Source organism: Schistocerca americana, chromosome 6 (assembly GCF_021461395.2).
Source record: "Schistocerca americana isolate TAMUIC-IGC-003095 chromosome 6, iqSchAmer2.1, whole genome shotgun sequence".
NCBI lineage: Eukaryota > Metazoa > Arthropoda > Insecta > Orthoptera > Acrididae > Schistocerca > Schistocerca americana.
Genome location: NC_060124.1, coordinates 78,405,760 through 78,432,994, shown reverse-complemented (window position 1 = coordinate 78,432,994; position 27,235 = coordinate 78,405,760). Strand labels below are relative to the sequence as shown.

General features: G+C 41.3%; 1 protein-coding gene across 5 annotated transcripts in view; it reads left to right on the top strand.

The window, feature by feature from the left end:
• The window catches only part of LOC124619339 (focal adhesion kinase 1), a 749,959-nt gene that overhangs the window by 616,236 nt on the left and 106,488 nt on the right, over nt 1–27,235 (top strand). For all 5 annotated transcript variants that reach the window (XM_047145654.1, XM_047145653.1, XM_047145656.1 and 2 more), the window contains 3 exons: nt 19,133–19,264; nt 19,501–19,632; nt 20,632–20,781. In XM_047145654.1, the coding sequence (XP_047001610.1) occupies nt 19,133–19,264; nt 19,501–19,632; nt 20,632–20,781 (414 nt within the window). The remainder of the gene's footprint in view (nt 1–19,132; nt 19,265–19,500; nt 19,633–20,631; nt 20,782–27,235) is intronic.

The following is a 27,235-nucleotide window of genomic DNA, read 5'->3' as shown; positions in this document are numbered from 1 at the left end:
CCCAGTCATCAACAGTCCAATGCTGGTGTTGACCGGCCCAGGGGAGATGGCTCGCACGCTAACACTTGTTGATGACCCAGCATTGAAATCGGCAGCAATTTGCAGAAGGGTTGCACTGCTGTCACGTTGAACGATTCTCTTCAGTTGTCGTTGGTCCCGTTCTTGCAGGATATTTTTCCGGCCGCAGTGATGTCGGAGATTTGATGTTTTACCGGATTCCTGATATTCACGGTACACTCGTGAAAAGGTCGTCCGGGAAAATCCGCACTTCGTCGCTACCTCGGAGATGCTGTGTCCCATCGCTTGTGCGCCGACTATAACACTACGTTCAAACTCACATAAGTCTTGATAACCTACCATTGTAGCAGCAGTAACCGATCCAACAACTGCGCCAGACACTTGTTCTATGTAGGCGTTGCCGACTGCAGCGCCGTATGCTGCCTGTTTATATATCTCTATATTTGAATATCCATACCTGGACACACTTCTTTGTGTACAGTGTTTGAAATAGTATGATTTGGGGCAAGAAAGAAGACACTGCTGGGAATAAGCCGGATTCTGGATATAAACGTTCGCTCGCCTGTGCCACTTCCCGTCAGAATTCCTGCTTCTATGATGTTATGTTGGAGAGTAATAAATTTAAGTCTCTGTGAGTGAACGATTCTGAGGGGAGAGACAACGCATGATGCTCTCGATCAGACTTACATTCCGCCTCGCTTTCGGAAGGAGTATCCAAACAGCGAATTGAAAAGTTTGATGTTCTTGAGCTGCAACTAGTCTCGCCCTACAGTCATCATTCGATGCTTGAGACCTCATAATGCTCAGTCTTTTAGCCGTTCTGGCGTAGTCAGAAAGACTTGACCGTTTTCTAGAGATTTTTATTGGTAAAAAAAAAAAAAAAAAAACGAAATAAACTTGGTAAATTCTTTTTTTTCTAGCGAAGAATGTAATTTAGACCTATCGACAGAAGTAAAACAGTGTCGTTAAGTCCAAGCAAAATCAGTAAATTCTTATATTCTGGCCAAGTAAATTCAATATTAGTTTATACTGGTGAAGATAACATTGAGGCGCTTAATTCTGTCATTAACATAAACGGTCGAAAATACGACTGTCACTGGGTTTAAAAAACTAACAGCGCCATCTATTGGTTCTTTGGTGTACTACCGTGCTATAATTAAACATGCGAACTACTAAGTTGAGCAGGAGATTTTAGATAAAACTTTAAATGAAGATATAATTTTTTCGTGTTCCGATTTTGACGAAACAAACCCTACATGTTGCCTCAAGGTATCACCAGTTTACCTATGAAAACCTCATGAAAATTCGCTTAGTAGTTTTGGAAATTAGCGTGTCCAGACAGACTTACACGAAGTTTTACAGCTTTATTATTAGTGTAGAAAACATCTGTTATAATGTATGATAATGTATGTTGTTGTAGCACTTTTGTTTTCACTTGTATTGCGTAGCATTTCAACTTTAAGTAAATTGCAGGAGGTTGTTGTTGTATCAATTATGATATAATGAAACAACATATTGTACTTCCTTCAATATCATCAAGCCCATGGTTTACGTCAGTGGCCTTCCGTAACACCCTTCATTTGCAATACATCTCAAACGCGCACCCTATACAACCTGTCCAGCATTTGACAAACGTTTATTGAAGAAACCTTCAGCAGAAGTGTCATAAGAAATCCCTTTCGTCAACTGCTAAACATGCGACAGTCAGACGAGTACGCGTGAAATGGTCGAGTTCAAGTCGCACAACTCAGGTACAGTGTGTACCACTTGGCTTCCAGAGTGAGCTTTAATACTCCCTAGCAGTGCATGTCGCTTGCCGGTCCTGTGAAACGGAAGTCTTATTTTGTATGCTCTGTGCCAGCTGCAGCGGTAAGTAGATTACGGTACGTGTCTCCGGCTTCCCTGATCCCACAGCTGTGCTCCAGTGAAAGTACTGGGACACAAGGTGCTCTACAACACCAAATTTGATGATAGCGAAGTGCCCTGCAGGAAGTATTTTACTGCAGAGCGAATAAATGAGGGAACATCTCTGTTACAGCGATAGACAAAAGAATGCAAAGAAAAACTCGAAATTACTCGGTAACGCTCAGTGTGGCTTTTTAAGTAAAAGTATCAAAAAACTAATATCACTTTTCGCTGTCTAATGTAAAGAAGGACAAAGAAAACGGGATAGTTTCGTGGCATTGGCGGACCAAGATGAAGACTTTGTTCATTCAGTCATCTCTTCAGTTATCTGTAAGCTCCTTCTCTTGTTATCCCCTCGCATTCTGCCACGCTTCTAAACACTCTCTTTCACACCACGAAACAGTTGCTGGCCCGTTCTCCAGGAACTAACAGTAATGAACTCTTAAAGTTACACAACAGTATAAACTGAAGAGGCAAAGAAACTACTACACCTGCCTAATATCGTGTACGGGCCCCGCGAGCACACAGAAGTGCCTCAACACGACGTGGCATGAACTCGACTAACGTCTGGGGTCGTACTGGACGGAACTGACACCATGAATACTGCGGGGCTGTCCATAAACCCGTTAAGAGTACGAGGGGCAGGAGATCTCTTCTGAACAGCACGTTGCAAGTTATCCCAGATATGCTCAATAATGGGAAGTTTGGTGGCCAGCGGAAGTGTTTAAACTCAGAAGAGTGTTCCTGTAGTCACTCTGTAGTAATTCAGGCCGTGTGGGGTGTCGCATTGTCCTGTTGGGATTGCCCAAGTCCGTCGGAATACACGATGGACATGAATGAATGAAATCTCTGATGGTCCATCATGGACAGGGGACATCGACTGGTTACGTAATTGTCAGTTTCAATAAAATTCATCAACAACCGTGTAACTTAAGATTTTATTATTATTTTGAAGGCTACCAGTTTCAGCATTTCACTCTACCATCTTCAGACGCCTTATTCATCTCTCGAAATAAACGAAAATGTCATATAGAGCCATATAACTCTGACTGTCATGAATTCAACTCAAGGTGCTATCAACTCTTCGAATGAAACACTATTGTAACGATTGAATTCACAACATCCAAAGATTTATGGCTCTTTATGACATTTTTGTTTATTTGGAGAGATGCGTATAGGGTCTAAAGATGGCGTAGTGATATGCAGCAACTGATAGCCTTCAAAATAAAATAAAATAAAATCTTAAGTTACACGGCTGTTTGGTGAATTTCATTGAAATTGGCAATGAATGGATGCAGGTGATCAGACAGGATGCTTACTTCCGTGTCACCTATCAGAGTCGTTTCTAGACGCATCAGGGGCACCATATCACTGCAACTGCACACGCTCCTCACAATTAGAGCCTCCGCCAGCTTGAATAGTCCGTGGATTGATGAGGTTGTTTCCATACTCGTTCTCGTCTATCCGCTCGATACAACTTGAAACGAGACTCGTACGAGCAGCAACATGTTTCCAGTCATCAGCAGTCCAATGTCGGTGTTGCCGGGCCCAGGCGAGGCGTAAAGCTTTGTGTCGTGCAGTCATCAAGGGTACAGTAGTGGGCCTTCCACTCCGAAAGTCCATATCGACGATGTTTTGTTGAATGGTTCTCACGCTGACACTTCTTGATGGCCCAGCACTGAAAGCTGCAGCAATTTGCGCAAGGGTTGTACTTCTGTCACCTTGAACGATTCTCTTCAGTCGTCGTTGGTCCCGTTCTTGCCTGATCTTTTTCCGGCCGCGGCGATGTCTGAGATTTGATGTTTTACTGAATTCCTGATATTCGGGGTACACTCATGAAATGGTCGTACGAGAAAATCCCACTTCATCGCTACTGATGCTGTGTCCCATCGCCCGTGCGCCGAATATAACATCACGTTCCTACTCACTTAAATCTTGTAATCTGCCATTTTAGCAGCAGTAACCGATGTAAAAACTGCGCCAGACACTTGTCTCTTTATATAGGTGTTGCCGACCGCAGCGCCGTATTCTGCCTTTTTACGTATCTCTGTATTTGAATACGTATGCCTATACCAGTTTCTTTGGCGTTTCAGAGAAAACTTTACGTATATACGAGGTCCGTTAAAAAAATTCCGGGACATTGGTGATTTCGCGCCATGATATGTTGGAGCGAAAGGCGGTTGGCCTCCCTGCACACGCCAGTATTTAGTATCTAACTGCCGGAAGTTTCATTGTTGTACGCCTGTTAGTTGGTGTATTGAGTAGAACGTTGGTCACACAGTTTGCTAATTTCGAGACGGCAGAGTCAGAGAAGCAAAGCGTCTGCATTAAATTGTGCTTGAATCTCAAGAAAACCTATACAGAGACACACCAAATGATGCAGAAAGTGTACGGTGATAAGTGCTTAAACCATACTCGTTGTTACGAATGGTTCACGCTGTTTAAAAATGGCCGGACGGAAGTTAAAGATGACAATCGTCCAGGACGCCCTTCGACGCCGACCGAGGATGCTCATGTGAGGACCGTCAACGAAGTTGTGCGTGCGAGTCGAAGACTTACTGTCCGAGAGATTGCAGAGGAATGTGTCATTTCAATTGGATCATGTCACGAAATCCTGACACAGCATCTTGAAAAGCATCGTGTTACCGCCAAGTTCGTCCCACGGCTCATGAGTCAAGACCGGAAAGACCTTCGCCTCGCTGTCTGTGGATCGCGCAGATGAGAAAGAGATGTTCGTTACGAGAAATATAATTGGTGATGAGTCGTGGGTTTACGGTTATGTTGTTGAGGCCAAGGTTCAGTCTTCACAAAGGGTTCAGAAAGGTTAACAAAGACCAAAAAAAGCTCGTCAGGTCAGGTCAAATGTCAAGGCCATGCTGATGGTTTTCTTTGACTTTCAAGGATTAGTTCATCATGAATTCGTGCCACAGAGGCAAACTGTTTATCGATGGTACTGTCGGGTCGTGTTGCGACGCCTGCGAGAAAATGCGAGAAGGAAACGGCCCGAAATGTGGCGAGACAGCTCATGGCTCTTACGTCACTATAACGCAGGCGCACATTCATCCCTGTTGGTGCGTTACTATTGCACAAAAAACGAAATCGCCTTGCTGCTTCATCCTCCGTACTCTCCAGACCTAGCTCCTGCGGACTTTTTTTTATATTTCGTAAGTTGAAAACCCAATTGAAAGGACGAAGATTTGCAACGATAGACGGGATAAAAGAAAATTCGCAGACGGCACGTCGTGCGATCCAGCAAGAGACGTATCAAGACTGCTTCCAGAAGTGAAAACGGCGTTGGGAGCGGTGACTTAATTGTAGAGGAGAGTATTTCGAAGGAGACCATGCACAATAAGCAAAAGGTAAGCGCAGAAAAACTTTGTGGACAATGTTCTGGAATTTTTTGAACGGACCTCGTACTTACATTGTCTAACACATTAAGACGTGTGAGACATGTACAGGGTGTCAGAGGCATAGGTGATGTGATCACCAGTACGTCAATATGTACCTACTACAGTGTGTTAGTTGTTTTTTCTCTGCTTGTAACAGTCTTTCTGCAAACACGTAACGTAATTTACTACCTGATGTTTCCTGCATGGTCGTAATTGCACCATTAAGCCTGTCAACGTAGGCTAACCGTTTTGTGTCCACGCATCCACACTTCAACAACGGATCTGCTGCCCTGGGAAAAACTGCATCAATGGCTATCTCTTTGCCACATGTACTTGGAGGTACCAACTAATCTAAAAAAAATACTGCTCCTAATAGCTATAATTATTGATCTGCAAATGAAGTAAATACTGATGTAATGTTGTTCTGCGCACAGTCCTCAGTTACCAATAGAAATATCTACGCTTATACCACTACCACCTTGTATAGCTCACTTATTCTAAGTGCCAGTACCTGTACAGTGGTTCTCTGATGATATTATGTGTACCATTGCCTTTTATATTTGGCTATTATAATTTGTTGTTCTGTTCGTCTTCAGCCAGAAGACTGGTTTGATGCGGGTCTTCATGCTAGCCTATCCTGTGCAAGCCTCCTCATTTCTGAGTAAATACTGCTATATGCACCTACCTTTTTATCATATTCAAGTCGCCGTCACCCTCTACGGTTTTATCCGCCACATTTCCTTTCCTTACCAAATTGTCAGTTAGTTGACGCCTCTGGATGTGTCTCATCAACCAATCCCTTTTTTTTAGTCAGGTTGTGCCATAAGTTTTTTTTTTCTCCACAATTTGATTCAGCACCTACTGACTTGTTCGATCTACCGATCTCATCTTCCTTATGTTATGTAGCACTCGTTTCAAAAGCATCTTCCTTCTTGCCGCCGGCCGGTGTGGCCGAGCGGTTCTAGGCGCTTCAGTCTGGAACCGCGCGACCGCTACGGTCGCAGGTTCGAATCCTGCCTCGGGCATGGATGTGTGTGATATCCTTAGGTTAGTTAGGTTTAAGTAGTTCTAAGTTCTAGGAGACTGATGACCTCAGAAGTGAAGTCGCATAGTGCTCAGAGGCATTTGAACCATTTCTTCTTGTCTAAGTTGACTATCATCTACGTCTCACTTCCACGCTAAGCTTCACTCCAGACAAATACTTTCAGAAGAGGCTTCCTAACTTTTAAATTTATATTAGATATTAACAAAGTACTCTTCTACGGAAATGCTTTTCTTTCTTTTGCCACTCGACACGTTATACCTACCTACTTCGATCACCATCAATTATTTTGCTGGCCAGCTACCAAACCCATGTAATACTTTTAGTGTGTTTCTTTTCTTAACCAAATTCCCTCTGCATCTCCTGATTTAATTCGACTACATTCCATTATCCTTGTTTTACTTTCGTTGCTGTTCATCTTATAAATTCCTTTCGAGGCACTATCCATTCCGCTCAGCTGCTATTCCAAGTACTCTCCCGTCTCTGACAGAATTGCAATGTCATCGGTAAACTGCAAAGTTTTTATTTCTTCTCCCTGAACTTTTATTCTCTCTTCAAATTTCTCCTCGATTTTCTCTACAGCTAGCTCAGTGTACAGACTGAATAAGATCGGGGATAGGCTAAAACCATGTCTCACTTCCTTCTCAACCACTCCGTCCCATTGAAGACTTTTGACTCGTGTAACTGCACCCTGGTTTCTGTACAAGGTGTAAACAACAAAGTTAAAAAGTATGGCCCTGTACACATAGTCAAAAGCTTTCTCTAAATCTACAAATCCTATAAATGTAGGTTTGCCTTTCTTTAGCCCACCTTCTAAGTTGTAGGGTCTGTACTACCTCTAGTGTTACTTGATAGCTCCAGGACCCAAACTTATCTCCCCCAACGTTGCCTACTCCCAGTTTTTCCATTTTTCTATAAATATTTCGTGTGAATATTTTGAAACCATAACTTACTAAACTGATGGTTTGGTAGTATTCACGTCAGTCAGCAGTCGCCTTCTTTGGAATTGTAGTTTTCTCATGGCTGGTTAATTGTCCTCAAGTTTGTTTCTCTTATACAGAATATGTAATCCTTCTACCATCGAGCGTTCCCTTCTTTACTTGATACTGGCTTGCAACCTGGGCTCTTGATACTCATACAGCTGCGTTTCTTTTCATCGAAGGTCTGTTCAATTTTCTTGTACGTGCCATCTGTCTTTCCCCTAGACGCTTGCTTTTACAGCCACGCGTTTGTCGTCAATCCATTCCTGCTTAGCCGTTTAGCATTTTCTGTCAGTCTCTTTCTGTAGACGCGTGCATCCCTTTTTGCTTGCTTCGTTAGCAACATTTTTTTATTTTCTTCTTTCGTCAGTTAAGTACCTCCTGTGCTAGTCAAGAATTCTTAAGGAGTCTTCTCTTTTTATCTATGTTATTCGTTTTCCGTACTTCATTTCTCGAAGCTTCTATTCCGTCTTCTATTGTATTTCATTATCCCGCTTCAGCCCAACATTGCCTGGTGCTCCCTCCCGAATTTCTCACTAACCTCTAGTTCTTTCAACTTATCCAGCTCCAATGTCCTTAATTCCCTCCCATTTTGGTATTTCTTCAGTTTCAATCTTCAGTTCATAACCAATAAATTGTGGCCAGAGTCGATATATGCCCCTCGAAAGGCCTTAAAGTTTAAAATCTGGTTCTGAAATCTCTATTATACCGTTATATAAATCAGTCTGAAACCTCATTGTGCCTCCAGGTCAGTTCTACGTATACTATTTTCTTTCATACTCTCAACTGTGGTTAAATTACGCTTTGTGCAAAATTGTACCAGGTTACTTCCTCCTACAGCCCTCTCCCCCAGCCCATATTCTGCTGTTTTTCCTTCTATTAATTCTCCTACTATCCAATTCCAGTCTCCCATTACAATTACGTTTTCGTCTCCCGTAACTATCTGAATAAGTTCTTTTATCTGATTACACATTCTTTCGATCTCTCCATCATATGCCAATCTAGATGACATATAACCTTGCGCTACTGTGGTAAGTGTGGGCTTAGTGTTTGTCTGGGCTACAATAATAAGCTGTTCATTGTAGCTCACCGGTACCCCAGTTTTCTTGTTCATTGTTAGACCTACTCCTGTGTACCCCTGTTTCATTTTGTGTTGACAATCTTGTACCGACTTGACCAAATAATGTTGTTCCTACCACCACAAGCCACTAACTCTCACTATACCTAACTACAACCTGTCCATTTCGTTTTCTAATTTCTTTAACCTACCTATTCGATTAAAATGTTTAACATTCCACGCTCCGACCTGTAGAATGCCAGTTTTATTTTTCCTGATAACGCCGTTCTCCGGAGTAGTCCCCACCCTGAAATTCGGATGGGGGACTATTTTATCTGCGAAGATGCCGTCATGTTTAAGCCATGCAGTAGAGATGCATACCTTCGTGAAGAAACTAAATGGTTCAAATGGCTCTGAGCACTATGGGACTTAACATCTGAGGTCATTAGTCCCCTAGACTTAGAACTACTTAAACCTAACTAACCTAAGGACATCACACACATCCATGCCCGAGACAGGATTCGAAAATGCGACCGTAGCAGGAGCGTGGTTCCGGACTGAAGCGCCTAGAACCGCTCGGTCACACCGGCCGGCGAAGAAACTAACAGCTGTAGTTTTCCACTGCATGTTTTTGTCTTGATGATAACTGTTCTTCGGAGGTACTTTCAACGTTGCTCTGTTAAATGGTTGACTGTGTACTTGAGTCTGCCGGCGTTAACGTTGTTTAGAGCAGAGGATTGTGGCGGTAGTCTGACCTGGCCTTGAAATGGCAGCCTATGTATATTTTGCATCGGATTGTTCCGGCCGTGAGATGTTGGTGGCTGCGATTGTGCCGTGCCAGCGCTTGTAACAATAGCCTTCATCGTCTCTGAAGAGCGGAAGTCTGGCTGAAGCCCAGTGTACATGGAAGAGTGAGAATTTTGAAGCTGAAATACAAGACTGAATGCCCAGACCGCTCAGAGTCCAAGGGACCACGGTGTTTACCTCGGACAGGTGTCGGGGGTTCCAGTGTTGTTAGGTAGGCGCATGTCTGCACTGCTGCTGTGGGGGACTGTACCATGCTGGTGGCGGGGGCGGGGGGAGGCGGAGAAAAGGGGCGATACCATCACCGAAAATGAGCGGAGCGAGTTCTTAATGACGGCGTAGGCAGAGGGCGATAGGGACGGTTTGCAAGGGTGGCGCGTAACCCGATAAGTTAATGTAAACAGGCCACTGAAAAGGGGGGGTGGGGGTCGTTTCGCAGAACGAAACGATGAGGGAGTGCGCGGGCCCATCACTGTTTAGTGCAGCAGTAATCGATTGCCAGATGACGAAATCGATAAAGCTACGGACCAGCAGAAGTTAAAACTACCAAGACAACACCTAGATGTGAAGATCTTGACCATTTTAACAGATATCCACAAGGAGCATATGATGGTGTAAGTGTTGGTGGTAGTGGTGGTCGTGGTGGAGAGAATTATGAAACTTATCAATGTATTCTCTGTTGTGTTTCCACTGACAGAGTCCTGACGTCGCGATAGCAAAGCAAGCAATTAATTTCTTAATTCTTTTTTAGGCCTAACAAAGTTCGTAAAAGCGTACCTCTGTTTTAGGCAGAGAGAGAGAATACGAAGATGGGCGACATAGATGAACCTATTTTCATAGTAAGTAGACACTGAAAATCTTCTAGTCAAGTTTTTCGGTGCATGTCATGATTTATTTCATTCGCCCTCTTCTATAAGTACACATTCCAGTGACTCTACCCTCTAAACGCTTCGACAACCATATCGTCGTCGCAATTTTCATTAACTATTTCAGTCATTAATTAATTAATTAATTAATCGTGTTCTTTATACCCCATCAAGAAGGAGAATCCTCACGTATGTGGAACGAACTGAGATACATGTTAACATAAGACAAAGACATCACAGAAACTTAATGTGTATATTGTATCTGTCGCTGTACTGCTTGACACTATTCGTGCTTACGCCAGCTAAATGTAACAGAGAAAATGTGTGAAAAAATGGTGCATCCTGTTTTTGCTATGCATCTACAAATACTGAGTCTTGTTTACAATAGACTATTACTTGTCGTACAGCTTTATTTGAATATGTCTACTTATTACTTAGCTAGCAGAACTTTTTAATCTCCGAATCTCGAGATATTCAAATAATTTGCATAAAGGTTGAGTGTGTGTGTGCTGCCAAACTCCGTTCGTGAAGCACCAAGATAGTAAAAGTTTGTTTGTGTATTATACACTCCTGGAAATTGAAATAAGAACACCGTGAATTCATTGTCCCAGGAAGGGGAAACTTTATTGACACATTCCTGGGGTCAGATACATCACATGATCACACTGACAGAACCACAGGCACATAGACACAGGCAACAGAGCATGCACAATGTCGGCACTAGTACAGTGTATATCCACCTTTCGCAGCAATGCAGGCTGCTATTCTCCCATGGAGACGATCGTAGAGATGCTGGATGTAGTCCTGTGGAACGGCTTGCCATGCCATTTCCACCTGGCGCCTCAGTTGGACCAGCGTTCGTGCTGGACGTGCAGACCGCGTGAGACGACGCTTCATCCAGTCCCAAACATGCTCAATGGGGGACAGATCCGGAGATCTTGCTGGCCAGGGTAGTTGACTTACACCTTCTAGAGCACGTTGGGTGGCACGGGATACATGCGGACGTGCATTGTCCTATTGGAACAGCAAGTTCCCTTGCCGGTCTAGGAATGGTAGAACGATGGGTTCGATGACGGTTTGGATGTACCGTGCACTATTCAGTGTCCCCTCGACGATCACCAGTGGTGTACGGCCAGTGTAGGAGATCGCTCCCCACACCATGATGCCGGGTGTTGGCCCTGTGTGCCTCGGTCGTATGCAGTCCTGATTGTGGCGCTCACCTGCACGACGCCAAACACGCATACGACCATCATTGGCACCAAGGCAGAAGCGACTCTCATCGCTGAAGACGACACGTCTCCATTCGTCCCTCCATTCACACCTGTCGCGACACCACTGGAGGCGGGCTGCACGATGTTGGGGCGTGAGCGGAAGACGGCCTAACGGTGTGCGGGACCGTAGCCCAGCTTCATGGAGACGGTTGCGAATGGTCCTCGCCGATACCCCAGGTGTCCCTAATTTGCTGGGAAGTGGCGGTGCGGTCCCCTACGGCACTGCGTAGGATCCTACGGTCTTGGCGTGCATCCGTGCGTCGCTGCGGTCCGGTCCCAGGTCGACGGGCACGTGCACCTTCCGCCGACCACTGGCGACAACATCGATGTACTGTGGAGACCTCACGCCCCACGTGTTGAGCAATTCGGCGGTACGTCCACCCGGCCTCCCGCATGCCCACTATACGCCCTCGCTCAAAGTCCGTCAACTGCACATACGGTTCACGTCCACGCTGTCGCGGCATGCTACCAGTGTTAAAGACTGCGATGGAGCTCCGTATGCCACGGCAAACTGGCTGACACTGACGGCGGCGGTGCACAAATGCTGCGCAGCTAGCGCCATTCGACGGCCAACACCGCGGTTCCTGGTGTGTCCGCTGTGCCGTGCGTGTGATCATTGCTTGTACAGCCCTCTCGCAGTGTCCGGAGCAAGTATGGTGGGTCTGACACACCGGTGTCAATGTGTTCTTTTTTCCATTTCCAGGAGTGTATTACGACCTTCTAAGCAGAAGCGAGTTGCTCATTTAGCTCCGTCTATGTGTTTTTGTATTTTACCCTTAAGTTTCTCGCGTGTTTGGGACGGGGACTGTGAATACTGTGTTCAGATGCGAGCTGAGTTGGAGATCCTTCGCTCACAGCCCCAAGCGTTGCTGGCTTCGGTCACGCAGCTCGAGGCTGGTATCAGTGGCATCACTCTCTGGGGCCGGAAGTGGTGATCCACAGGGACGTCCAGCACATCCCACCCGTTCCCCAGTCGGTCCACTGCTGTGTCGCCTCGCTTAGTGCCCGCACTGAGCATTACCACTCATCGGTGGTCGAGGGGGAGGTCGTTTCGAGTTGTGGCAGGCAGCTAAAGACTTTCCAAGGGGCCCATCGAACGGCCATCCCAGTTTGTCTGACAAACAGGTTACATGCGCTACCTGTGGCTGATACTGAGCCACAGGCAATCGCCTGTCCTGTTTCAGAGGAGGAAGCCTCTCGCCCTGCAAGGTCCGAGCATTCACAGAAGGTGGGATCACTGGTAGTTGTGACCTCCAGTGTTAGTAGCGTAATGGAGCCAAGTGTGTAATGTGTGTGCATTCTGGGGATTGTCATTCCAGATGTGGAACAGGTCCTTCCGTATACCATGAAGAGTACAGGGCGCAGCCAACTGCTCGTTGTGGTTCACTATGTGTGTCGCTTTGGATCGGAAGAGATTCTCCCCGGTTTCGGGCGGCTATCTGAAGTGGTAAAGACTACCAGTCTCGCTTGCGAGATGAAGACAGGGCTCACCATCTTTGTAGCATCGTCGACTGGATCTACTGCCGAATTTTGGTACAGAGCCGAGTGGAGGGTCATGCGGTTCTGCGGCCGTGTAGGCTGCAGATTCCTTGTCGTATGCCATAGGGTGGATAGATGTCGGGATCTACTTAATAGGTCAGTGGTCTTTTGTACGCAGGATGTGGCTACGCGGGTAGAACGTGCTTTTTGGAGTGAACTCTGCAATTTTTTAATTGCATTGCTTCGGGAAACGACAAGGACTTCAGTCTCCTAGGATGCATGCCAAACACAGGACGAGGTAGATATATCAACAATCGGCATTGTAGTTGTAAATTGTCGTAGCTGAGCCGGGGAAGAACCGCAGCTCCAAGCACTAATAGAACGAACTGAAGCCCAAATCTTTAAAGTTAATGAAAGCTGGCTATATTCAGTGGTAAGTTCAACCGAAATTTTTACAGTGTACCTAATAGTGTTCAGAAGGTGTAGATTAAATACAGTTGTTTGTAGCGCGTTTGTTCTACATTTACATGTTTACTCAGCAGTTCATAATCAAGTACCTGGCAGAGGATTCATATACCCACCTTCAAGCTATTTATCTACACTTCCATTCCCCAACGGCGCGCGGGAAAAATGAGCTCTTAAATCTTTCTGTGCATGCTCTGATTTCTCTTATTTTACCATGACACTCATTTCTCGTATGTAGGTGGTCGCCAAGAGAATATTTTGGCAATCGGGGAAGAAAGTTGGTGATTGAAATTTCACTGCGCTTCCTTCAACTTTTTTGATGTCCTCCGTCTGTCCCACCTGATGCGGATCCCACACCACACAGCAGTACTCCAGAAGAGCAGACAATCGAGATTTAAGCAGTCTCTTTAGTAGACCTGTTGCACTTTCCAAGTGTTCTGTCAGTAAATCGCAATCTTTGGTTTGCCTTCCCCACAACATTATATATGTGGCTGTTCCACTTAAAGTTATTTGTGATTTAATCCCTAAGTATTTGGTTGAATTTACAGCCTTTAGATTTGTGTGATTTATCGTGGAACCGAAATTTAGCGGATTTATTTTATTATTCACGTTGATGACTTCACACTTTTCGTAATTTAGTGTCAATTACCACTTTTCACACCATACACTTGCTGTTAGAAGCAGCTTATGTTGTAATGAAATCGAAGTAGACAGTTCTTGTGAGTAGGTAATAAATTAATAAATGATTTCTTTTACCGACCATGTGACTCAAATGATACAGTTGCCGAGCAGGTCAAAGACTACTTTAGACACCTCTCTCATACTCGCTTGACGAAAAATCTCTACATAAAGCCTGGGAAGTTACGCAGGCCACTCGACTTCATGAGATAGGTAGGAGAAGGTAATTCACTGAGTTGTAGCCCCGTATTACCAACATCGATATTATTAGGATTTTGGAACATAAACTGTGTTCGAAGAAAACGAACTAAAGACACACTGCCACCATGGATATAGAACAAAATCTGTCTTGTGAAACACAGCTGGTTCTTTATTCGCACGAAGTAAGAACTGCTATCGGCAGAGGATATCAAATTGATTCCATCCATCCAGATCTTCACAGACTTTTGTCACCTAATCATCTCAATTGTGCTACTGGCTTCGTGATTTTCTGTCAGAAAGATCACACTTCGTAATAACTGGAGGGAATTCATCGCGTGAAGCAGGAGTGATATTGTGGTATCCGAAGGTTATAGGCCCTCTGCTGTTCATTACCTACAGGGTGACCCACGAAGATGTGCAGATATTCGATGTTATTCTACAAGTAAAACTAAAGAACAAAGGTCATATAAACATAGGTCCGCAAATGTTTAGTTACCGCTAATAAAAGATTTTGCCTGAAATTTAGCAACTTCGCTGATATGAATCCATCGCAAAACAGTACTAGGTTAAAGTAAAGCACGATACCCATTTTTTTTTTTTTTTTTTGTTATGGGTCTTGTGAATATAACAAAACATGTCCCAGGCGTGTATCTGGAGTAATTTTGCAGAACATTCAGAGAAGCAAAAATTGTTACTCAAGTAAATTTGTTTATTTTCGAGTAGAAACGATCATGTCATTGTTGGCGACCATTAGTGAGTTGTTTTAGTCGAGTTAATTTTCTGTATTGTTCAGTGAAAGAACATAGTAAACAGTGTATTTAAGTGAAACCACATAGTAACTGTTGTATTTTGTATATTATTTATGAAATAAGAATGGTGCTACACGTCCGTGGCCATCTAGATCGCCCCCATTTAACATGGATGAATTTTTGTGTATGGGGATGGATGAAAGACATAGTTCATAAGAACAAAGGAAATACACGTGAGGAATTACGTGCTCGCATTATGAATGCAATGGGCAAAATTAAGAACGACCCTGTGAAACTGATAACGAGCACCAAAAATCTGTTCATACACGTGCAGCTAAATTCACACGGTACAACTTCCTTAACACTGAGATTTGTTTTTTGTGGTTTAACGTGAATTCACGTGTGGTGTGGTATTAATAAAAGCGGACTATCAGACGCACTTATAAAGTTTCAGTTAACGTTATTACCATCATTTTTCCAAAATTAAATTATCTACAACTGTTGAAAACTTTGTGCAATTATCTGGAATTTAAAAAACAAATTGGACCAGGTAGTTCATAAATTAAAAATGTTACGAAATTTCTTTTTTGCTTCTCTGGATGTTCTGGAAAACTACTGGAGATACACATCTGGGACATGTTTTATTAGATTCACCAGATCAGTAACAACAAAATATATGGAAATTGTGCTTTACATTAACCTCGTAGAGTTTTGCGATGGCTTCATACTAGCGAAGTTGCGAAATTTTAGGCAAAATCTATTATTAGCTGTAACTAAACATTTGCGGACCTATGTTTATATGAACTTTATTATTTAGTTTTACTTGTAGAATAACATATTAACATATTTGCGTGAATCATCCTGTATATAAAAACGATTTAGCAGACACCAGAGCAGACATCGAAGATTGTTTACAGGTGATGCTGTCGTTTAACATATTGTAAACTTGTCAAGATCAATACGAATTACAAAGTGATTTACGCAAGATAGCTGCATAGTGTGAAAAGTGGCAGTTGACTCAGAACAATAAGAAGTTGGACGTCCTCCACATGAGTACTAAAAAAAAAATCCATTAAATTTCGGCTACAAGGTAAATAATACAAATTTACAGCTTGTCAATTCAACTAAATTGCTAGGCATTACAATTACGAACAACTTAGATTGGAATCATCACATAGAAAATATTGTGCGGACGTCGAACTAAGACTGCATTCAATGACAGAACACTTTGAAGATGCAACTAATCTACTGAAAAAAACTACCTACACTATGCTTGTCCGTCCTCTTCCGGAGAATCGTTGTGCGATGTAGGATCCTTACCATATAACATTGCCAGAGTACATCGAAAAAGTCCAAAGAAACGCTACTTGTATTATCGCGAAATGGGAGAGTGTGTGTCACGGATATGATAAGCGAGTTAAGGTGGTAAGGACATTTTTTATTGCGGCGTTCTTCTCACGAAATTTCAATCACTAACTTTCTCGTCGCAAAACGAAAATTGTTTGTAGACTGTGGTGTAAATAGGGAAAAATTACCATCGTGACAAAATAAGGTAAATCCGAGCTCGCACAGAAAATTTTAGGTGTTCATTTTTTCCTTCTTGCTATTCGAGAGTGGAAATAGAGATACAGTATGAAAAAGGTTCCAAGAAACAGGTGCCAAGCACATATATGTGAATTGCAGAGTAATAATGTAGATGTAAACGAAGATCGTCGTCATAATGATATTTTTGGCCCAGGGAAGTTCACTGTTGTAATACCACTCATTCTATACATAAACGATCTGATGCATAGGTTGGGCAGCTATCTGCGACTGTTTGCTGATGACACTGCAATGTACTGGAAGGTGTCGTCATTTACTGACTGTAGGACGATACAGCATGACGTAGAATTTCTGTTTGGTGTGATGAATGATTGCCTGCTCCATGTAGAAAGATGTAAGTGCAAAAGAGTAGGAAAAACACTCCTGTAATGTTCGAAAACAGTATTAGTGCTGTGCTGCATGGTGCAGTCACGTCGATAAAATATCTTGGCATAACGTTGCAAAGTGATATGAAACAGAAAGATGTCGGTAACAGGAAAGCGATAGTCGACTTTGGTTTATTGGGAGAATACTAGGAAAGTGCAGCTTCAATAGTGAATACTGCTTTAGTGTTTGGGATCCCCAACAGATCAGATTAAAGAAAGACATCAAAGCAGTCCAGAGGCGTGTTGCTATATTAGGTTTGATCAACATGCAAGTAATATAGAAAATCTCCATGAACTCAAATGGGAATCCCTGGAGGGAAGATGACGGTCTTTTCGCAAAACACTGTTGAGAAAATTTAGAGAACTCGCATCTGCGGCTGACTGCAGAACGATTTCTCAACTGCCAAAAGTAAGGTCTGTAAAGACAAGAGAAACTGGGGCTCGTGCAGAGACGTATAGATAATTGTTTTTACCCCACTATATTCGCAAATGGAACTGGAAAGGGAATGACTAGTTTTGGTACAAGGTAGTATCCACCACGCAACATATCATTGTTTGCAGAGTATGTAGATAGGTTTATATGTAGATGTACAGAAGATATATTTAAGTGTGCATTCCACAATTTCAGTGACTGATCAATCAAAATATTTAACTGCTTCATTTTTGTCTATGTATCTTACATACACTGAGGTGACAAAAGTCGTGGGATACCTACTAATGTTGTGCCGGACCTCCATTTGCCCAACTTGTGCAGCAACAAACACTCGGCATGGTATGGACTCAAGTCGTTGGAAGTCCCCTGCAGAAATATTGAGCCATGCTGCCTCTATAGTCGTCCATAGTTGCGCAAGTGTTGCCAGTGTGGGATTTTGTGTACAAACTGACCTCTCAATGAGGTCCAGCAAATCTTCGATGGGATTAATGTCGGATGATTTATGTGACCAAATTATTCGCGTGAATTGTCCACAATGTTCTTCAAACTAATGGTGAACAATTGTGGCCCAGTGACATGGCGCATTTTTGTCCATAAAAATTCTATCATTGTTTGGGAACATGAACTACATGAATAACAGCAGATGATCTCCAAGTAGCTGAACATAACCATTTCCAGTCAATGATCAGTTCACTTGGGCCAGCTCATTCCATGTAAATACAGCACACCCCATTGTGGAGCAACCACAAGCTTACACAGAGCCTTGTTGACAACTTGTCTTGTGTCTGTACCATACTCAAACCCTATCATCAGCTCTTATCAACTGAAATCTGTACTCATCTGAACTTTTTTTTCCCTAGAGCCCAACTGATTTGGGTATGAGCGCAGGAGAGGCAGTGCAGCTGATGATTTGCTTTTGGCAGAAAAGACACTCATGTCGGTCATCTGCTGCCATTGCCCTTAAATGCCAAATATCACCGCACTGCACTGTCCTAATGGATACATTCATAGTATGCCCTACATTGATTTCTGCAGTAATTTCAGACAGTGTCACTTGTCTGTTAGCACTGACAACACTATGCAAATGCCACTGCTCTCAGTTGTTAAGTGAAAGCTGTTAGCAACTGCATTGTCCATGGTGAGAGGTAATGCATGAAATTTTGTATTCTCAGCACACAGTTGACACTGTGGATCTTGTACTGTTTCATTCCCTAACGGTTTCCAAAATGGAATATCCCATGCGATAGCTCCAACTACCATTCTGCATTGAAAGCCTCTTAATACCTGTCACGTGGCTATAATCCCACCAGAATCCTTTTCAAATGAATTGCTTGGGTACAAATTCCAGCTCTGCCAATACACTGCCCTTTCATACCTTGTGTAGACAATACTACTGCCATCCGTATATGTGTACATCGCTATCTAGTGACTTTTGTCACCTCAATGCATAATTGTTGTTCTTTGGTACAGGTGGTCTGAGAATAGTCAGTATGTGATTGAGATCGATTGTCAAAATAAATGTAAATGTAGTTGCGTCTGTCGCAGGATGCACTTTCTGCTCAGCACAGCCTACACAAAATATTTCTTGAATTACATATAGAAGTAAAGAGAAACACAGGAAGGCAAAAGGATTCAACTCTCAGATGACATAAAAGAATGTCATAAATGCAGTGTCTGAAAAAAATAGTAATGTACTGTTAGAAGTGGTGACAGGAAGCATGTACTTGTAGAATGCACAACAAATGATCTAAAGAAAATCTCTGAAAAAACTAGTGTGTCACTTCTTTGAAAGCATCGGAAATGAAAGGTTATTGTTTTTTGATTTCAGGGCATCATATCCCTGGTTACCAGCCGGCTTGCTAGTGGTGAAAGAGCATGCCAGAGCATGTATGCCATGCGTCTTGTCCACCCACCATCAGGGGAGGTGTTCTGGTTACACCAGGACACCACAATGTACCAAGTGAGAAAACTTGCTTCACCTTTATGACCATACTTAATTTTTGTAGTACTGATATGATGCAAATGAAATAATGAATGTAATTCTTACTCGGTATTCCTGTGCTAGATTTCTCTGTTTTCTGTAACAATATTTTGTGTTTAATTCACTGCATATGTATTTGTTCACTGTATAACCTAACATTGTTTTTTAATGCTCATCAAATGTGCATGTACGTAATGTTAATTTTCAATTTTTAGGTTCAAGAAAAGTATGAGTACCAGCACCCACATTCAGAATGGCGGTATGAGCTGCGGGTGCGCTACCTTCCGGACAATCTGAATGAGTTGTACGAGAAGGATCGTGTTACCTTTGCATTTTATTATGATCAGGTAGTGAACTATTATATGTATTCAAATACACCTTTACTTTATCAAAAACTGATTTTTAAAGACTTATCCGTGATGTATTCCACTGTCCCAAATTACTACAAGACCTCTAGCAGTAGGCACATTGTTCTGATATACACAAACTAGCATCTTTTTTCTAGAGACCTGTAGTTCACTAATGAAGAAAGGCAGCAGGGGCAGTTTTGAAGTTGTACTGCTTGCACTTTTGTTGTGAATAGAGTGCAGCTTTTCAGTATAGTGTATGAATCTACTAAATCTTATTTGAATACTCTTTTTGCAAGGTAGAATCCTGGAAGGTATTGAAGTGCACGAGGCACGGACTGATCTCAGTGGTGTTGACTGAGTGCAAGGATGTTGTCAAAGAACAACTGCTGCACAACAGGATCAGTATCTTGCCTTAACTAAGTGAAAGTGCCAAACAGTTCTTTGCAGATCTTATAGTTAACTAAGAAGATGCAGTTTTGCAACAAACTCTGCATCAGTAGCTGAAAGTGGTTGTCCGTTATGCCAGACATCAGCAATGTTTGCTAGTTTTTTTATCATATGTCAGTTAAAGAACTTTTGAAATTAGATATACTGGGCACTCTTGTTTGCCAGATGTTTTATTGCTTAATCCTTACCTTATTCTGTAACCTTTCAAACATCCCGATGATGGAATCTTATTACACTTAAATTTATGATACTTATAGGTGTGGCAGTTAACTCAGTTTCAGATTTCTATTTTTCATACCATTTATATAACATGTTTTTTTGACCTGGTATGTCACAACTGTTGTTGAGTAACATTTTTGTCTCTGGCCTCCTCCTCCTTTTGCAAGGACTCTCATATACTGAAAGAATTGTGACTTTGGAAATAGTTTTCTACTACCTGCATTATCAATTTACATGTCCATCCAATAAATATACAGCCTTCTCTTATTTTGCTTTATATGCAAAGTTAGAACTGTCATTGTTACTTGCATCTTTTTAATATAATTTCAGGTTCGCCTGGACTATTTGACTGCTGATCATCCATCTCTAGACTACGATGTTGCTGTACAACTATGTTGCTTGGAAATAAGGAATTTCTACAAAGAGATGCCTCATGTTGCCCTTGATAAGAAGTCCAATCTTGAGTACCTGGAACGTGAGGTATAATAAATTTTTATTCTCTCTCAGCACAACATAAAATGATATTAGTGCTAATGGACAGCATTCCAGTTCAAAGCAGTATGCCGCACAAGTCACTTGACACACAAAAAATGTAAATATGTACATATGTAAAACTTGAGAGTCAGCAATTGTCAGGTATTTCTAAGCATCTAGTAGGACCCTCTTTGTTGATGTAGATTTCTGTTTTGGTTACTAGTGAACACATGACTAAATCCAGTATATCTAACAATACTAATAAAAGAAAAGTTGCTGCCTGTCGGTGACTCAGCATCTCTGCTACATGGTGAGTAGCGACTTTCCGTTTCGTAATATTGTTACATTCCATGCTATATTTTCCAGTCCTTCTAAATTGTCTTGCTGCAGTAGGTATTCTGTACTAAAGGACAGTAGGGAGAAGGGGAAAAAATAATTACCTTTTAGGGAATGCAGGCATTGGAAAAAGTGACAGTTAGAAATTAAAATTATAGAGCCACCATATTGTAACATGTAGTCCTTGGTTACATAATTTCTGAAGATGGTTGCTTTGGTAAAGTGAAACATGTATAATAATAAAAAGTTACATGTGACTTGTGGTGGTTCTACACTTTTAATTACCCTTTTATCTAGTTTTATTGTTCTTTCATTGCTACTCCTGGAAATCTTATCACAGACAAAGAGGTTATTTACACACCATTTCTGTAGAAAACATGAAAATTTAAAATAACTTTGGGGTTGATAGATTTCAATGGCAGCAGTAATGGGCATGTTGGCATTCTACAGCTAGCCACACTTGACAGGACTCTGCATGCACCTACCGAACAGGCAGCATTGTCTGCGTGTGGTGCTCAAGAAAGAATTGAAATTGACTTCTGGCTGGCCCCCATCACTTGGCACAATCAAACTTCAGTTGCAAATTTATTTTAATCAGAGTATAGTAGAGGAGATAGAGAGCAATATGAAAGTCCACCAAGCACAAGCTAGCACATGTGAAATGTTTATTGTTTATGCTAGCCTCTGAAGACAGTGACTGAACTGAGCATTTCATGTCAGGCATGAGTCTACCAACCTTATTCTCACTGTAAGCAGTTGTACAGATTTTAAAGTAAACATAACTACCTGGGATCTGCTAGGCAGTATTGCTACTCTGCTTTTTAGTAGTCAGCCATTGGGTATTATGACAGCACGACCTATTCTGCAGCAGTTATCCTAGTGAGATCGAGCTGTTGAGTTGATGCTAATGTTGTCTACCTCTTGTAATAATTTAAAAGTTGTTGCTAGAGAAATTCCAGTATCAGTAGTATGTTTGGTATATGCAACTGAGCAGAGATGGAGGTCGGCAGTTCATGATATTTTGATAGAGCCCATGCAGTCATGGAGTGTGAAGTATTCCATAGATGATATTTAGAATTATAAGTGTGTGATGCTTATAGATTATAAATTTTCACATTGACATAAAGGCATGTATGCACTAACAAGGAAATTTTAGCAAGTTGCTTGCAGAAGCTACTTCTCCAAGTTCTTTGATGTGAACACACACCCAGCAAGATGAGTTCCACAAGTTTCCTGAACTTTCTTAAGTAGATTTGACAAATTATTGGAAACAATATCATACACACTTGCTGCAAGAAGTACTTGCTGAACTTGCCAGTTGCTACAAACTTTTTTCAAACTTGCAGAAGTTTTGTGCGTTAAAAAGTGGTACAGAAATGTCAGTGTCAAAAAGGAGAATGGCACAAAGATAGATAGGCAAGAAACAAATGAAGACATTCATGGAAAAATGGGCTAACCCTCACATGTACAGAACTTAAGAGATAAGTGTTGCCATCTGTTGCTGGGTAAGGGAACTATCAAAACTGACATTGGTCTCACCCATAAATATCCCACTGTGATATTTAGGGTTGAGACCAATGTCAGTTCTGATAGTTTCTATACCCAGCAATAGATGGCAACACTTATCTCTAAGCTTTTATATTTGAGGGCTAGCCCATTTTTCCGTACTCGTCTTCAAATGTACCATTAGAACCACTAAACATATACAGGGTATTTACAAATTTCTAGGACTTGTAGAGGAGAGTGAGTATACAATATTTTGAACAGGAACCCATGTATGGAAACACCGTCCAACAATGCTACACAGGGTCAAAGCTACACATGTACCGGTATTGTTGTTGCTAAGAATATGGGGTATGCAGCTTTCAGAGGTGCTAGTATGGACCAAAATAATAAAAAAGTCTAGTAAAGGTGGGCTCCTAAATGCTTATCTGAGGAGCTATGAGCACTTGCTCATCTTCGCTAGTGTGAAACTCATCTCCTCTATTAAACAAGTGCTCATATCCATTAAGGTATGCAATTTGGGGCCCATGTTAACTAGACATTTTTTCTTGTTTTGGTCCATACTACCACCTGTGAAAGTTTCCTACCCAACAATTCTAGCAACAACAGTCCTGCTACCTGTATTCCACTGTCAGAGGTATCAGAACAATTTTAGTGTACAGCTTTTGTACACTTATGCTTTTCCATCATTCTTCAAAGTTTGTAACATCATCATCACCCTGTATATATGCACATTTACAGGTGCAGGCCCCTATATCTTTGATGCTCTTTAGTGTCATTGAATGACGTTTCCAGACATGGGTTCATATTCAAAACATTATGCACTCACTCCTCGCTACAAGTCCTGGAAGTTGGTAATGGGAATTTCTGAACACCCTGTATAATTAGTCACCATCAGCCAGGGAAGTGTGAAATGAATTTACAAATGAATTTCACTTTGTTTCATCAGAAAAAGGGGTGTAGAATTTTAATGCAGATGTCTATCAATTTTAGCTGAACTTTTAATGTTAACTTAAATATATAAGAATTTACATCCATACTAAAACTAGTAAATACTGTTTGTAAAAATTGAAGAGTAAGTAAAGGCAATCTCTTGGTGATATAGCTTGCTGCACTTTTGTATCTTGTTTTCAAATATTTGATCATAGAATAGACAAGATATATTAGAAACTTGATTACTACATTCTCAGTAAGTTTTTAATCTGAGCATATTCCTCTGATTTTAGTTCATTCAGTAGTGTTTATTCACAACTTTAATACATGTGCCCCTGTATCCATTTCTTCACCCAAACATTTCTTCTTTCTTAACTTCTTGTCTTCAGTCATGATTTTTCTTCAGTAATAATAATGCTACGACAGTTGTTTTTAAGTGTGGCATTCTAAACTTCCAATCGCCTATCTCGCAACATGACTCCGTTGGAAACAGTTCTGCAAGTTTATCCAGCAAGTTCTTGAAATTAACTTGCCCAAGTTACTTGCTGAAGTAAACTTGTACAAGTTTTTGTTCTAAAGTAAATACATCAGAAAGAGCTTGTGAAAGCTACTTGCTAGTGGACACAGGCCTTAAGCAGTTAAGATATATATAGGGACTGCTTTGAGGAAGTTGCATTGAACGAATGTAGCCTAACCAATATGTCAGTTGTGAATATTCCACGATTCTTGCATTTGTAAATATTCCATGATTCTTGCAGCACTTGTAAATATTTCACAATTCTTGATAAGTCCCAGCTAATTCTCTGAAATAATTTTGAATGCTAAGAAGTAAGCAATTTTGTTCCAGCCATCATTTCATTCCTCTCTCTCTCTCTCTCTCTCTCTCTCTCTCTCTCTCTCTCTCTCTCTCTCTCTCTCTCCTCCCTCTCTCTCTCTATGTGTGTGTCTCTGTCTCTCTTTTATGTGACACGAGCACGCTCTTTCTCTTTCTCCCATCATGAGTATGGTCACACTTAGTTGTGTGTGCAGTGTCTTTGGAAAAGGTTCTGTGGATTGATTGCATATAATTGAGAAGGTGTTTCAGATATTATAATGTGTCTGATGGCAAAAGTGTTAGGGTTAGTTGATTGCCAGTGCAGATTGATTCATAATAATATGGGTACATAAAGAGTGATTCTGAGTTGTGGATCCAGTGGGTGTTTGTGTTGTCCTCATCATTTCATCATCATTTGTGAATGTAGTGAGATTGGAATGTGTAAAGATTGGGACTTTGTATGGGCACTGATAACAGCACAGTTGAGTGCCGCACAAACCAAACATCATCATCATCATCATCAAATGTGGATCCAAATTAAATTTCTTGAGGATTAATAAATTGTGGGGTGACTACGTTTACAGTGGTAGGGAACATCCCAATGTACCACAATCTCCCTAATTTTACAGCGGTATTCCTTGTTTATAAACATCTTAACTGTGCTCCAAATACCAGTATTGTTGCCATTGTGCATGTGAAAGTCCCTCGGGAAAAGAGATTCAAGAGTTACTTGGCCTTGGCATCACTGTTTGCATTTGATATACATTTCCAGTGTGGGCTGTTGGCTAAATTACCATAATGCTGCTCTCCTGTTACGTATTTCAGAAGCAAAATAAGTTTGGTTTAGATAGGGCTTCACAGCTTCTATGGTGCTAGTTTATTCATCTTTTGTTTTTGTAGACACAGTAGTAGTGTGTTAAATGAAATCCACTTGGCATCTGTAGTAGTATTCTATTTTTCTAACGTGTTTACTAAATCTTCCCATTATTGTATTTGACTTTAAGGTAAATATTTTTGATCAAAGATTTAAGTTTCATGATCTGCTGCGATCACTGATTGAACTTGGAACTTACATTTACTGTAATTGTTACAGTCTTCAGTTAAAATACTGGTTTGATACAACTGTCTGTTTTTATCCACTGTATGTGCCTCCATTACCAAACTAACTTTTCCTTCATGTCTCAGGATGTGTCCTATCAACGTAGCCCACAAAACTTTACTTTTTTATCTCGTCTTTTAGTCAGGTAGTGTTGTAAAGGTCTTCGTGATTTTTGTCTATCATGTTTGTTTTTTTTTTTTTACCTCAAATGTAGGGAATTTATAATTGTCGTTACCCTTTTTTTCCCTTCCTTTCCAGTGACCTTTATCCAGCCAACTTTTGGTCAGGACTGGTACGGCTCTCCTCCAATTTTGCGGAGCACCTACCATACCCTTATATAGTCCATTACTATGATGGATTTGACACTCCCAGAGACATTTTAAAGCTACTGTCATCTGCTCCTACCACCCACCTCAGTGGGAAGGAATCCGTGTTGCCCTTCTGTCTGCATCTAGTGTAATTGCAATTTACAAAGCTTTTGCGCATCATGTATCTGACACAGGACATGGGAACTCTCTGGAATTTACGTAGGTGGATGTGAAAAACCACCTAAAAACAACATTCACAAGGTGGACTTGTTCCAGAGAGGACACCTCCCCATGTCCTGGAAGTGGACAGCTATGCTGGCGTGTCCATAACAGTCATTATAAGTTTTGTTAAATAGCTGTTCCAATTGCATAAAGAAGTACAGATTTATACAAGATGTTCGCACCCTAGACTGTTATCAAATACTCAGCCGCAACAGGAGTCAATAGCGGCCAAGGGCTGTAACTGGTCATGTAAGCAAATACATTTTTATCCAACAGGAGCTGTCATTTAATAAAAGAGAACAAATGTTTTTCGTTTTCAGTTAAATTCTGTATTTCTCCATTAGTTATTTAATCTTCATCTGTCTGAAACACCACACTTCAAAACTTTCTAGTATATATTAAAACACCATGGATTAAGTGTACATGTAACTTGTAACTTTGTGGTTCCATGTACATTGTAGCTGAGGTTTTAGAAGTCCCTTGACTTAAGACTTGTTACTGTCAGCACTTCAAGAATAGTGTGAGTGGTATACTTGCAACAAATAAAATAATTCTTTGACATTAAATCACACTCAATGCAAATATTTATTTTAATTTAGCAGCTTACATTGAGTATGGTTCAGTTGTAAAGATTTTAATTTATATGTTGGTAAAATACTTATGAAGCCTGACATTATACACTTTGAGAGAACATCTACAATTATAGCTAGATATTACAGGACATGGGACCCCAACATGAATCTCAGTTAATATATGCTTTTCTAACTATTGTAATATGATCCATGTAAACTGAACTGATAAATGTAATTCCTATGCCTACATGTTTAAAATGACTTCATACAAAAACCATTTAGGAAGTTGTGCAGTGCTTACTGATTTAGAGTCTTCAAACAGTTTTCGAAGCAAAAAAGTTATTAGTAAAGTGTTCAACTTGTACATATATATTACTGAACATTAATTAGTGTACCAGACAACTAATTTTGAAGTTTACTTTGTACACTGTATGAAACATGCTTGATAATTCCACAAGAATTAGTGAAAAGTTTTGATATATTAGCAGACAACCATACTTGTCACTGATGTCATGTAGTGTGTTCATACTTACTATGTACTGCAATACAATACTAACCTAGTATAATGTATACTGAATATATTGTACACAACGTATTGGCAAAGTCACAAGAAAATAATCTGATAATTTTTAAGGTGTTGTCCACATTGGTTTGCCATTTGTATAGGCACTGC